Source organism: Meles meles, chromosome 3 (genome assembly GCF_922984935.1).
Source record: "Meles meles chromosome 3, mMelMel3.1 paternal haplotype, whole genome shotgun sequence".
NCBI lineage: Eukaryota > Metazoa > Chordata > Mammalia > Carnivora > Mustelidae > Meles > Meles meles.
In genome coordinates this window covers 112250647-112264053 of record NC_060068.1, presented here as the reverse complement: position 1 = coordinate 112264053, position 13407 = coordinate 112250647, and the positions used below count along the sequence as shown (strand labels likewise).

The following is a 13407-nucleotide window of genomic DNA, read 5'->3' as shown; positions in this document are numbered from 1 at the left end:
TAAAATGTTTAACTCTGGCCCTTCACTGAAAAATTTATCCCTGTTTTAGAGCCTTTAAATTATCTTTTTAGTAGAAAGTTACCCTTCCTCCACCCGGAGATGGTAGAGGTAGGTGTTAGTAGTTTTATGCTTCTGGTTCTCTGCTCCATTTTCAGAAATTTCCTCACTTCTAAGGATACTTGCTGCTTGTCCAGAGCAGTAACTTTTACAGTGTAGTTCAGCTTCTGGCTGTAATTTTTTTCTTACTCTAATGATTATTCTCATCTGTTAGGAACTGAAGTTAACATACTTCGAAACAAACAAAAAAGGTAATATAAATTGCATTGATTGGGAGGCAGGATAAAGTACCTGAGTCTGGTGAACTTAGGCCCGTACCCTTAACCTGTGCTGCTTCAACTGTATGACACAAGAAAGAAACCTGTGTTCCTGAGCTTTGACCTTTTTGTTGGTAAGACGATGTATTAATACAAAACCATAGGGTTGTGGTAATGGTGGAATGAGTGATCTGTAGGAGTCTGGCAGGCTTAACAGAGAACAACTATGATGAAAACTGCCTCACCCAACATGGTCCAGTTTTCCTGGGCTCTCTGTATTTGTTCTCAGGGTTTGTTACATGTTAGGGTCATAGACTGCTGAGGATCCGATGAAGCTATGGACCTGAAGATGTAAATGCACCACCCATCCTTCATTCTGCATAGTTTTTGTTTTTAAGATTTTATTTGAGAGGGACAGTACAGGGTAGGGGGCTGGTGCCCAGTGGGTGAGGATCAGAGGGAGAAGCACACTTCCCGCTGAGCAGGGACTCGGACATGGGACTCTGTCCTGGGACTCTGGGATCAAGACCTGAGCCACAGGCAGGCAGTTAACCAACTACATAGTTTGAACAGCACCAGCGAAAGCCACTTCCTTGACAGGCCTTTCATCCGTCTTTCTCCCTCTGGCTAGCCCCGAGCTTTGAGGAGATGGCTACTCTCTCCCATCTTCTTGGCTTCATTTTACCTCAAGACTTTATTTCTTCCTGGTTCCTTGGCTCCTTTGGAGATAACAGCTGAAAGGCAAATGAACCCTTTCTCAGCTCAGGTCAGGTGACCAGGCACCAAGTATGGGTCTGAATCCTTTCTATCCCAGGAGCCTCTGAGAAGACCCTCCTGTAAGCCCTGTTACCTGCTGAGCTTCTGCCTTTGAAGGAAATTATGAAAGTCTGCTGTAAGCCTGTCTCTTCCCAAAGGGCTTCCTTCTCTAAGCTGGGGGACACAGAGCCCCATGTAGCAGGGTGCTGAGGTAGGTGGGGAGGCTGGGATGTGGTGAGTTGTATAGCTCAGTGCTCCTGTATGTGACACGGGATCTGGGATGATTTTAGGGACCATTCTGTCCGCCGAAATCTACAAAGAAAAGGAAAACATGAGTGAAATCCCACTGCTGTGGGCCGCAATGCCTGTAACCATCCACGTGGAGCCTCCAGCCCTGGGTGTGGCGCCTTCCTCTGCTTCCAGAGCACAGCCACTCATTTCACTCTGCTGTCCTCAGCAGGACCCTGCCCCCACCAGGGCTTTTATCTCTGCGCTGTACAATGTGGCAAAGTGGACTCCAGGTTGCCAACCAAGTCCCAGAGATGCAGGCCTATCTAGTGTAGGCTGTGAAGTCTGTGCCAGGTCCAGCCAGCAGAAAAGCAAATACACTTTGACCCTTGCAGTTTTACCTGGAAGTTTCTCCATTTCAGAGTCTTTCATTTTTTATTAGGCACGTCCTACTCAGGGACAGCAGAAAAGTCTCCAGTTACTGCCTAGCCTTCATGGTCTCCTCTCCCCCTGGAATGTGTTTTAAACTGCTCATGGAGCTACACCCACTTTCTCCCATTTCATCCTCCACACTTAACCTCAGCGGCGGAAAATCCCTGGGAGTTGTTATCAAGCAATCAGCTATCAAACATGCTTCTCATTTTCTTCCTGTAAATTAATCATTTGAACCCCCAAATGTCAGTGGCTGAGAGGCCTCAGCCATCTCATTGGGAGAACAAAAGAATAAAGCTGTAAGGGAAAAGGTTGGCTTGTGGTTAATGTAGAACCCCTGCTCCTGCCTCCCAGCCAATTGTTCTTTCTATGGTTAAAATTAGTAAATGCTGCTTAGACCTTTACGCTGGAAGAAGGAATATGGAGTTGTGTGTTTATTCATTCAGCGAAATACTTGACTGTAGAGAGCCCACGAATTTTTTTAAATTATTAATTTCAGGAGTAGGATTTCACAACTATTCAAGGACTGTGGGATGGCTGTGGACAATTGCTGTCACCTCAGCTAATGCTGTCTGGATGCCACTTCGCTTCAAAGCTGATTTTTGCTCCATGGCTGATTTAAAACAGTGACAGAGGTAATGTAGACATACGTTGAAATACTTTTCCTGAGATGCCTGGGTGGGTGGTTCAGTCGGTGAAGCATCTGCTTTCAGGTCTCAGGGCCCTGGGATTGTTGAGCTCTGTGTCCGGCGAGCAGGGAGCCTGCTTCTCCCTCTGCCTGCCGCTCCTCCTGCTTGTTTTCTCTATCTAACAACAGCAACAACAAAAAAAGAAATATTTTTCCTAGCAGTGGTCCCTTCCATGGGCAGTAACTAATGGGCTTTTTTCTTTAGGGAGGAGAAGTGGCATACAAAATTAGAGGCTCAAGCCCTAAAGGCTTCTGCAGGGTTGTCACATTCATGTTGATGAATGGTTTATTCTTTCCCCTATGCACACTGGAGCCTCAGGCCCTTTCCTTGGCTGGGGTACTGGCTGTATAATAAATTAACACAAAAGGCTAAGTCGATTTTGCTTGCTGTAGCAGGAGGCAGAAATGGAGGATTAGGAGAAAGTACCCGTATTTGGAACTAGCAGTTTCCAAATCCCATTTGGCATATCCTTCTCTTAAGAACAGGCTGGCACCGAGGCCACACCAGACCCAGCTGTCTCTAGGACATCACCTTGTTCAGTCTCTTGCTTATCTAATCAGGTTTGTGTTCTTACCCAATGTTCACTAGGTCATCACATAGCTTCTTCCCCACCCCACCGAGGTTCCTAGTTAAGCCCCTACATGGGGTGATTCAACATCCAAGCACAGGGATAAAGGGAAGAAGCAGCTGACTAGTCCGCTTCTCCATGTTCAAGTGCAAGCAGTGGTGTCTCCCTCTGGGCTTGGCTCCATGGTCCTCAATTGACCCGAACCAGGACAGACAGATCTGTGGAGTCATACCCCCATCTTCTCCTGTCCCAGTTGAGGTTCACCTTACCACTCTCTTCTCCCTTGACAAGAGGATTGGCGACCACCATCCTGTTCCACCTTCAGCTGAGCCTCATCTCCTCCACTCTAACTTGTGGAACAGGCAGGCTCAAACCAAATATCCAACCCCCGAAAATGATATGGACCTTGGGAAGAGGTATCAGTCACCTTTTTACAGAGACACCAGTCAGAGAAATAATCTTGTTACCTTCATCTTGTTGGCTCATCCTTCCAGTCATAGGAAGCTCTTAAGTCCTATAATTCATACTCAAAAGTTACCCTATTCCCCCAAATTTATTAAAATGCCCAGGTCATTTAATGATTACCCACAATACCTCACAACTTAGGCACGTGCCCTTTCTTATTCTAGCGATTTGCAATAGTTCCGACCTAAGTTGATGGATGTTTTGGGCTCTAGCGACATCTCAGTGCTCAGTCTGTTCCCCTGAGGCTGCTGGAAGGCTATGCTCTGCAGAAGGACCTAGTCAACTACTGTGAGGAAAATCCATTAATTGAAAGATTGCAGTGTGATTTGTCACGACCATCGGGCAATCCCACTGGCTTAGGAGCCCCTGCTAACTCTTCATTTACACATTTAAAAACAAAACAAAAAACCTATATTCCATTCTATTCAACCACAGTTCAAGTCCTGCATCAGTTTTGATTGCCTTCGCCCTGGGAGAAGGCAGGTAGGCTAGACTTTGAACTTGCCACAGTTCGGTCCATTCTTCTAGGGAGATGATCTGGAGCAGGAAAGTAGGACAAATCATCTAGGAAGAAGGGGGATCTGGGGCACTGTTGGGTCACACTTGCTGAAGCAGCTTCCCACAGAAGGGAGATAAGGGCCTTATCCAATTTGCTTGTAACACCAGATTGGTGCTTCTTTCCCAGACAAGGTTGAAAGGCGTCAACACGAAGACCTCATTGTGAGACTTCTATTTTGATTACAGTGATCTCACTGAGCTATTTTGGAATCAAAATGTGGCTAGGTGCCTGGTTTCCCTCAGTGACTTCACGTGGCTTTCAAAGGGAAGGAGGGGGTGGTGCTGACTTTTGGTAAAAGGGTCCAAGCCAGCAACATAATCATTCAAAGTCCAGATGAGGGATCAGTAAATACAACATGCCTGAAAGGCAGGCCTTGAGCACATTCTTCTGGTAGACATTAACTTATTAAATCAACCCTGACTGCAAATATAAACTTTGCCCCCATCTCACCTGGCAACCATAAAAGAGGCGAATTTCAGTCTATAAAAGCAAGTGGGAACTGTCGCTGGATTCTGGGCTCCAACAACCTCCCTCTGGCAAGATGCGGCACCTCAAGCTCTTTGCAGTGCTCATGATCTGCTTGCTGCTGTTGAACCAGGTAGGAAGTGGAAGTGCAGGGACTGTGCTGGTGGGGAAATGGTAAGCGGACCTTCAGAATGGGACTCAGCCCTGAGGAAGGGTCCCTCTGCTCTGGAGTCTACAGCATCATTCGCCCATGGTGTGCAGATGGGTGCCAGCGCTTCCATACCTGAGGTTAATTTGTCTTTGCCCTACAGGCAGATGGCTCCCCAGTACTGGAACTGAGTTCAACAAAGAGAAGGTCACGGAGAATGACCCCGTTTTGGAGAGGGGTCTCCCTCAGGCCCATTGGATCCTCTTGCCGGGACGATTCCGAGTGTATCACAAGGCTATGCAGGTATTCCGCAAACTTGAGCACAGGCCAAGGATGGATCAGCACACACACTTACCTAAGAATAAAAGTGGAACAGGCGATTGCCTAGGTTGTAGCCTGGAACTCCCTGGTGAATCCCTCGGGATTCAAGAACCAAGAACAGCTCCATACAGGTACCACGAGAGAGTGGTTCCTTTGCTTTCTGCAGTTTACCCCGAGGTTGGCTAGAGCAAGCAGAGCAAGGAAATGTGAAGAGGTGGCTGGCTCTGGGCACTGCTAGACCTTTGTCTTAAAAACCACCCTTTCTTTTCCTTTAGAAAAAGACGCTGTTCCCTAAGTGTGGCCCAGGAATGATGTACAAACCAGGGGAAAAGAGGACAGCGCCCACCTACAACAATGCTCCGTTCTATGGAATATTAACTGTATTTTGGCTGGAGACACTTAAGTGAAGCAGTCTTGTATTTTTAATATTTAAAGACAGATGTACGCTTTAAACTGGTCTCCGTTTCTTCTTAGAATGTTATGTAGATAAGCATTACTAAACTTGTCAATTTAGAGTTTATTTTTCTATGTAAACTATTAAATGTCTCAAAATTTTTGCAGTCTGGAATTCAAACTTTTGAGGGTTTGAAAAGAATTCATTTTGTATGCTACAGAAAAAAACCCAGCATTGCCTAAGAGCAGACTTCGCAGTCTGTAAAACACAGTGAAAGTGAACATTTAAGAAACAAAGAACACGATGAGAGGCTGAAAGACCAGTTTCCTAATAGCCACGTGTTTAGCCTTGGCAAGTTCACATGCTGTGGCCCTGGCCCTGATCCTAGTCCTTCACTCCGTGTCAGAACTCTTCAGTGAGTTGTCAGAGATGGACTGGCATTTGTGACCTGATGATGTGCCCACATTTGTCTAGGACTTAACAGAAGGCAGAACTGGAAGAAGAATCTAGTTTAATAAAACAATAAAAACCCAAGCCCCCAAGAACAGCAGAAAAGACTTTTTTGGATTTCTGCCGGAGGAGGGCGAACTGTGATCTATGCAAAAGGATGCATGGCCAGCAAGTTCAGAATTTCTACAATCAGTAAAGGAGAGCTGGACTGGGGGTCCAGATTTTCAGGCAGAGTAGCAGTGGACACTAAGGTACAAAACAGAAAATACATTGAAAAGACAAAGTAAGAGTTGAGGAAGTTTAAAGAGCACAGTGTTTATAAACTTTAATACAGAAAATCTATTTGATATTTATTAAACTTAGTTTCTCCAGCTATGGTTTGGCATTATACAAAGCATCTTAATGACACAGTAGAGTTAAAAAGATCTTTACAAATTGAAATGTGATACCCTTGTCTCCAAATATTTTAATCGCCATAAATTTGTTTAAAAATACACATTAAACGCATGTTTGACACTCTAAACTTTCTATAATCTCAATACCACAAAATACATATAATATACTATACAGATGTGGAAAAATCTAGTTAGTATATAATACTTTGCTCACCATTAACAGCTTTATTATGTGAAATGCACATACTTAGAAATCCTAGCTTTTGAGCCCCAAAGTACCTCTGAAATTTTAATGTATTGCAACAAATAAAAATCACAGTATATAATTGAAATTTTGGTTGAAAATGTCAGATGCCTAAATATTTTGGATAAAAGAAATGTAAAACAAAGATTTGGATCATGTACAAAAACAAAGGCATCCTATCAGACACTAACAGTACCTTTCTGCAAAATCAACAAGGCTTTTAATTTATCAGCGGCATTACTTCCCCTCCAAAGCCCTCCCCAAATATCAAACCGTTATTCACCAAATAATTTTAATTTCAAATAAAAGGATTCAATAAATATATAAGCATTTCCATCCTCCATATACAAAATTTCATAAAACCATTCAAAACGGAGGCTAGATAGAAATTTTCATAACCGTGCTAACCAACCTCACATCTGGTCCTCCAAGGTAGTGCCTTTTCAGGCATTGCCAATTGGGCCAGCTCTGGTGGTGAGCCCTGCCCTGCCTCACCCCAACCCCAGTACTGTTGAACGCTCATGTCAATGATTTGCCAGGTGTGTGCATAAAGTTATAAAATGGGGACACTTCTTGAACAGCAACAACAAACTCAACAGTATGGATAACCATGGCAGAGATGTGAAAGGCAGCATTTCCAAACATATTTTCCAGGGAGGAACGTAGCAGGTAGAAAATTCCAGTGGTTAAAAGCTGAAAAGAAACCCCACGTGTAAGCGGTAACAGGTCAAAACTGCAGATTACTAGAATTTCTGGGTGGGAGCTTTTCTTCCCCATGCACATTTAGAGAGCTTTTTTGTTTCTTTTTTAAGGATGGCAATTTATGCTTAGCTGAGCAATGGTGGCACAGAGAGGTCAATGCTGACATTCCTAAAGTCAACTCCATTACATAATGATTGCTTTTAGGCTGCTATTTCAGGATACTCAAACGTCGAGAAGACTCAGTTTAGACTTAACTATAATGCCTTATTCTGTGACCAGATTCCATCAAAAGGAAGGGGTGGAGAGATTTTTCCCATTGCTTTTCTAGAGAAAGTGACTTTTTAACTAACCATGCAGTTCAAATGAAGAGAATCAGCATGTGCTTTACCTACTAGTAATTACTTCTGGTCACTTGCTGGCTTGATTCTAAGGTCTAGAAGTCTAAACTGAATTTCTCCATCAAGGAGTATGTGAAAGATAAGCACGCAAAAGTCATGACCAACTTGGCCTCTTCCTCTACATATTCCAAATCATTTGATTTTCTCTTTATTTTACTGAATAGCAACCTTAGAAGTGCAGTGTTATTTGTTTCTGGAAAAATATCTGCCTCTCTCAACACATTAATATGTAAAATCAAAATGAAATCTGTGCTCCACACAATTAGGAAATATAGGTGATAGGAGTCTATATGGATGTGAAATGCTTTGCTTCCCAACTTAAAGAAAAAAATCATCACAATCTGCCTAAAACTGTCATTCCCATGAGATGTTCCTGGGACCCAGAGGCAAACTCCTAAAATTCAAAATACATAATGAGGCCATTTTATTCAATTAGCAACTGGAAAATTAAAATCCTTCCCACCCTGTACGAGCCCTATTATACTACAGAAGGGCTCAAATATATTTTAAAAGTTAATTTACTACAAATCATAGTAATTAAGCTTTAACAATCTAAAAGGAATACACATTGCACCCCTGAACATTAATATTCAAGGTGTCAACAACAAAGTGTCTTAGATCAATTTAATAAATAATGTGGAAATAGTTGCACTAAGCTAAAATACTAAACACACACATTGTTGACAAACTAATTTCATGTTTTCATACATACATACATATATATAAAGTGTGTATGTGTACATAATTTTAAAATCCAAAGCTGCATACCCTCACACCTAGAAGAGTGCACAGTGTACCTCTCCTCTACACAATCAGGCATCACTGACTGGAACGACCACTGGCTGCTCTGAAACTCCAGGGTGCTGCCAGCCTCCAGAACCAGAACTTTCATTTAGAACAGGTGCCTTCTGTAGGCTCTTGCTTCACAATGCAAGCTCACTCAATGAAGTAAGTTCCCAAAGTTTCTGTCATTAAATACAAAATGATGCTTTTCTGATTTAGCTGATTAAACCTTTCTTTAATAAAAAGAAACAAACAACAATTAAAAAAAAACAACAACAACAGTGAATCTAATAAAGCCACAAGTGAATGCAAAGTGCGGCCCAGATACCTATGGACCCGCCAGTGGGAGAGCTAGCCAGAGCACAGGCATGTTGGGCACATGCACACATTACTCCACACCACCTTTTCACTTCCAATTAAATCAGGAGATGGTCAACCTTCTCCACTCTTCAGCAACTATAGCTGAAGTTTTATCTGGAGTACTCATCGCTTTTAAAGTTAGTTCTTGGCTACTTGCCCAGGAAAAGGTGGCACTGAGGCAAGAAACGGGGTGAACGCTCCCAGGTAGATCTGGCTGGACTGTGGCAGGTGGATCACCTGGAGGGGAGTGCTCCCCACAGCCCAGCCCAGACTGGGCAATATTACTATGTGACTTCATCCACTGTTCACCGGCTGCCTGTGAAGAGTCTGGGGGCGTAGGCTCCTGCCTTCTGGCATACAAGTGTGGTCTTAAAAAGCAGTCAACAGAGTGATTTTTTAAATAGCTGCTATTTCTATAATTAACTATATATTAAGTACAAGTCTAAGACGAAGTAAGTTTTTAGCCACTTGTCAAATTCAGTTTTAAATGGTCAGAGAACAGTGAAGACACTTATTGAGGAAAGAGGAATGGTGGCCTACAAAGGGAGTCCAAAGTATGCGCTGGAGCAGATGAAGACACAGAAAACTTTTGAGGAGATGGACACAGAGGAAAGAGAGTGGTGTTTCCATGGACTATGACATCGAAAATTCAATTATTTAGGACAGGATTTTGATCCACTGCCCGTTACCACCTGGTGGGAAAATCCCTCCACAATGAAAAGCTTGAAAAATTCATTCCCAAAGAATTAACACAGTTCCAGAGAGAGAATTAACATACAACAGCACCATAAAACATGCAGGAAACTATGTTTTAACAAAATATCAGTGTGACCCCAGAAACACTCTTGCTGCCTTTCAGGACACACAAGAGATTAGAATACACTGGAACTCAGAGGTGCCCTGCTGGCTGCTGCGGCTGAAAGCTTTATCCACTTCTAAGACATCACTGCAAAGTAAGGAATCAGAGTAAGAGCAATGAGAGGACAGGACATACAGCTACTCGATCAACAGGGTCAAGTCTCTCATCGAATAACTACCCTGAGGACACTGAGAAGTTGTCCTCTTAAGGAATACTGTTCTAAAACATACTAATAAGTTAGAGCAAGATTTCAGAGGCAATGTCTCCAAGAGAAGAAGATTAATTTCAGGATTCTAATCCCCAGCGACATGCAAAAACCAGCTGAAGTACAGGGCAGTGAAAAAGTTCTGTAAATATGAAGCCACAGGACAACGAAGGTTCATTAGCTTCAGAAATAAATGTAAAAAAGACTCAGATACAGAGGATTCACTGCACCACTGGACTTGGGAGATGTTCTATCCTTTCTTTCCTACTTCAAACCTTAGCAATCATCTATAAACAGCAGGGCAATCTTCTTTTCTGATTGGATGAATTCATTTTTGGAATGGGGAGAAAGACAAACAATTTTTTTGGAGCAGCCATTACCCAACTAGACTAAGTCATGTACGAAGGCGTTAGCTTTTCTAAACTAATTCATCTTTATGTGACCCTAAAGGAAGATTAAAAAAGAAAGAGAACTGAACATTACTACTGCCAAAGACCAACCATACTGGGTGATCTGGTCCTAGTGTAAAATATCTGTAAACAATCCATAGAGTTTTCATTCAAAGGTAGATTTAAGGCACACCAGACATGATAGGGGCACATGACAGGGGCATGACAGAGGGTACATTTCTCACCTTTGACTCCAATATGCACCTTACAGGGAAAGGTACTTTGATATACAACTCTTACAGAGCTGGCTTAAGCGCTACCCTTGCTCCCCTCCCCTTCCCTTCCCAAAAGAGCTAACACTGAACCAAATTAGGAACTTTTCTAGTGTGAATTTTCTCATCCCATCAGAAACATAAATCATAGGTGAGGGTCTTCATAATACAAAGGGAGTCAGTACAAGACAAGTTTAAAAGGAGAACTTCATCTCTAGCTCGGGCATTATACCTTAAATTGTATAGCAAAAGCAAACACAGCAAAGCTCCAGCCCACTCCTGCATCAGTCACTGCATGCTCCCATAACAGCATCATGATCTAGTGTGGCAAAAACAGTTTACAAGTAAGAATTCTGAAGAGAGAGTCAACCCTTCAAACATCATCACTGAAAGAGACGTAAGCAGCAATCCTTAGGAGGGGGAATCATCCTTTGTTCCATAGTAACTTAACTCTTTTTCAATTAACTGTCAAATTATTAGCAATAAAAAAACACAAGGTTTTAATACAATCCATGAAGTTCAAGATTGTCCTTTTATGAAACCCTTCACATGATATCCTTCTCCTAGAAAGTTTGCCTGTCCTCTTTTGTAATGCATTAAATGCAACCTATAGTCACCTTGTGATTGGTATAGTGTTATTAACACATTCACAGTTCTTGACATAATGCATACCAACTCAGACGCATTTCATCTTCTATCTGTAGAATGCCATCTTCTCATATTTAAATGATTTTTCATGTGTAGAATATCCTTAATACTAAGCATAAATTCTGCAATAAAACTGTAGTTAGGATTTAAAATAATATCAGGTAGTAGGTACAGAAAGAACATGTCCATATTTTAGATGAACCAACTCTTACTCTTAGAAGAGCTACCACAAAAAGACATTAGGTAACAAAGCTCCCCAAGCATATAAATAAAAAATGCCTACCTTAAATTTACACTTAATGTTCAACAAAGTAAATTTATAGGCAGAAACAACTAAATTTTATACTAGCCCCAATCTGGGAACTTAAAAAAATAAAATAAATAGAATTTCAATTGATTAGTTAGGAATTGCAATTGGAATTTCAATCTTATTACAGATCACTGAAACCATCTTATCAATGTGCTGCAGATTTAAAAACATTTAAGTAACTTTTCATATTGGGAATATTAAAGGGGTCAACTGACATCGTGGCTTTGGATTATAAATAACAACAACACATGAACCAGGGAGGAGAAAACCATTCCTCATTCTTAGTGTCGACTAGGTGGCATGTTATGGCAGTTTTCCTTTATGATGTGACACAGTGTTGTGGAGAAAATCAGAGGCAACGAGAATGTGTTTAGTTCAAGATATCAGCTTGGCATCCTGGCGAAGCCAGTGCAGTCCCTGGCGGGTGTATCGAACGAGGTCTGTCATGATGCTCGCATTAAAGATGAGAGGGCCCATCGCTTTATCCAGTTCAGCAAAGAATTCTAGAAAACCAAAAACAGTCATTAAATGATGTACACAGTCTCCTGAAATGCAGCTTTGAAAGTTTTAGGCTAGATTCTAAAACAGTAGTCAAATGAAGTAAAATAAACACTCCCTCCTGCACTACAATGATGACCATCCATGTTTTAGAACAAAGCAACCCACAATCTGTCTTTCAAGTTCTAGTATTTTGCCCAAGTCATGAAACTTCAAACAGACTGTATGGTTAGGAATTAAGTGTTATACATAAAAGCAGAATTCCACTGATGGAAATTATCGATTGCTAATATGGAGTACACATTACTAAAATAGAGACAATGTACTACATTGTACTATTACTCGAAACAGTCTCTATGTACTGTTTTTGTGTAAGAAGCAAGTGATACAAAAAGTTCTTTGAACGGTTCCCATAAGAGCTCCTGTGAGATTAGACATTTATGACAAACTTTTTGCTGTAATCATATGCCATGCAACACTGATAAATTATCTCATGTTTAAGACAGTATAGTTTAAAAATGCAAAGGATGGAAATGAAAGGATTCTTCCTGTGTGACCAAATAAAGGCTGATCTGCATGTGACGTGCGTGCAGAGAGGAGGAAGGACAGTGTCCTAACATTTGATCCCGATGCAATTTTGGGAGAACAGAGAGGGATGTAGGACTCAGAAAGGAGAGTTTTTATACATGCAGAGAAAAAGGGATCATTCTCATGATAAACACCTGGGCCTACTCAAATAGAAGCAATCAAAGAGGAGAAAAGGGTATTTATAGAATTCCAGATTAATAAATGCAGGTGCAATATCAGAATAGAAAATTCCTGTTTCCTTTTTTTGTTTGTTTTTAAAGTAGGATCCAATGTGGGACCTGGACTCATGACCCTGAGATCATGACCTGACCTGAGATTGAGAGCCAGACACTTAATCGACTGAGCCACCCAGGTGCCCTGAAAATTCCTATTTCCTAGTGCAATAATGGATGTAAGTAATGGATATAAGTAATAACCTAAGTTAAAGTTTAATAGGGAATTTTACATCAAACTGGGTCAGGCTGAAACCACCTGGATTGTGTCAATGGCCAAATCCAAGTATCACTAAACAAGAGATAACCATTAATTAAATGCCTCAATAATATCATATAGTAGGAGATCTAGAGCAGCACCTATGTTAAAAACCTGAATCTATAAAAAAAACAAAAAAACAAAAAAACAAAACAAAACAAAACAAAACCCTGAATCTAATTAAGTTCAAAATGTAACTATCAGTATGAAGGAAATAAGGGGGACAGAGGAGCAAGCTAAACGATACCAAGAGGAAGCAATCAGTCAAATCCATAATAGGACTCATTTCTTCCTCAACATAAATGGCACAGTGCCCCACTCCTCCAAATACCAAAAACTGGAAGAAGGAGACAGACTTCGGACACTGATGAAGGAATGTTTGGATCCTGTTAAAAACAAACAGTAAAGAAAAAAAAAAGACATATTTGCAATAACAGGAAAATTGGATGATAGACTCGGTATTAGGTGATAGAAAGGAATTTCTGCTAATTTTGGT

The 13407-nt window shown here is 41.5% G+C and overlaps 2 protein-coding genes and 1 long non-coding RNA gene across 6 annotated transcripts in view; 1 reads left to right on the top strand and 2 right to left on the bottom strand.

Annotated features, from left to right (window-relative positions):
• Window positions 1-733: 733 nt before the first annotated feature.
• LOC123938668 lies at window positions 734-4896 on the bottom strand. Its single transcript, XR_006817758.1, has 4 exons — window positions 4760-4896; window positions 4462-4636; window positions 1165-1382; window positions 734-1048 (listed from the first exon to the last, which is right to left on the bottom strand). It is a non-coding gene; the product is annotated as an uncharacterized LOC123938668 (long non-coding RNA).
• LEAP2 (liver enriched antimicrobial peptide 2) lies at window positions 4487-13028 on the top strand. 3 transcript variants are annotated; one of them, XM_046000267.1, is made up of 3 exons: window positions 4487-4609; window positions 4788-4927; window positions 12704-13028. In XM_046000267.1, the coding sequence occupies exons 1-3, from the start codon at window positions 4553-4555 to the stop codon at window positions 12747-12749; spliced, it is 243 nt and encodes an 80-aa protein (XP_045856223.1). In that variant the 5' UTR covers window positions 4487-4552; the 3' UTR covers window positions 12750-13028. The 3 variants fall into 3 exon arrangements, with proteins under 3 accessions (XP_045856223.1, XP_045856222.1, XP_045856224.1); XM_046000266.1 differs by having other exon boundaries at window positions 12701-13028; XM_046000268.1 differs by lacking the exon at window positions 12704-13028 and adding an exon at window positions 5221-5513.
• AFF4 (AF4/FMR2 family member 4) overlaps window positions 6085-13407 on the bottom strand; it is a 90476-nt gene continuing 83153 nt past the window's right edge. For both annotated transcript variants that reach the window (XM_046000257.1, XM_046000258.1), the window contains exon 21: window positions 6085-11857. In XM_046000257.1, coding sequence (XP_045856213.1) covers window positions 11730-11857 — 128 coding nt within the window. In that variant the 3' untranslated portion in view covers window positions 6085-11729. The remainder of the gene's footprint in view (window positions 11858-13407) is intronic.

Bases quoted from the DNA above. Each gene is read 5' to 3' on its own strand.
- LEAP2 (XM_046000266.1), top strand. From the start codon at position 4,553: ATGCGGCACCTCAAGCTCTTTGCAGTGCTCATGATCTGCTTGCTGCTG. The intron at 4,610-4,787 runs GTAGGAAGTGGA...TTTGCCCTACAG, and splicing joins GCTTGCTGCTGTTGAACCAG to GCAGATGGCTCCCCAGTACT. The intron at 4,928-12,700 runs GTATTCCGCAAA...TTGTTTTTAAAG, and splicing joins TGTATCACAAGGCTATGCAG to TAGGATCCAATGTGGGACCT.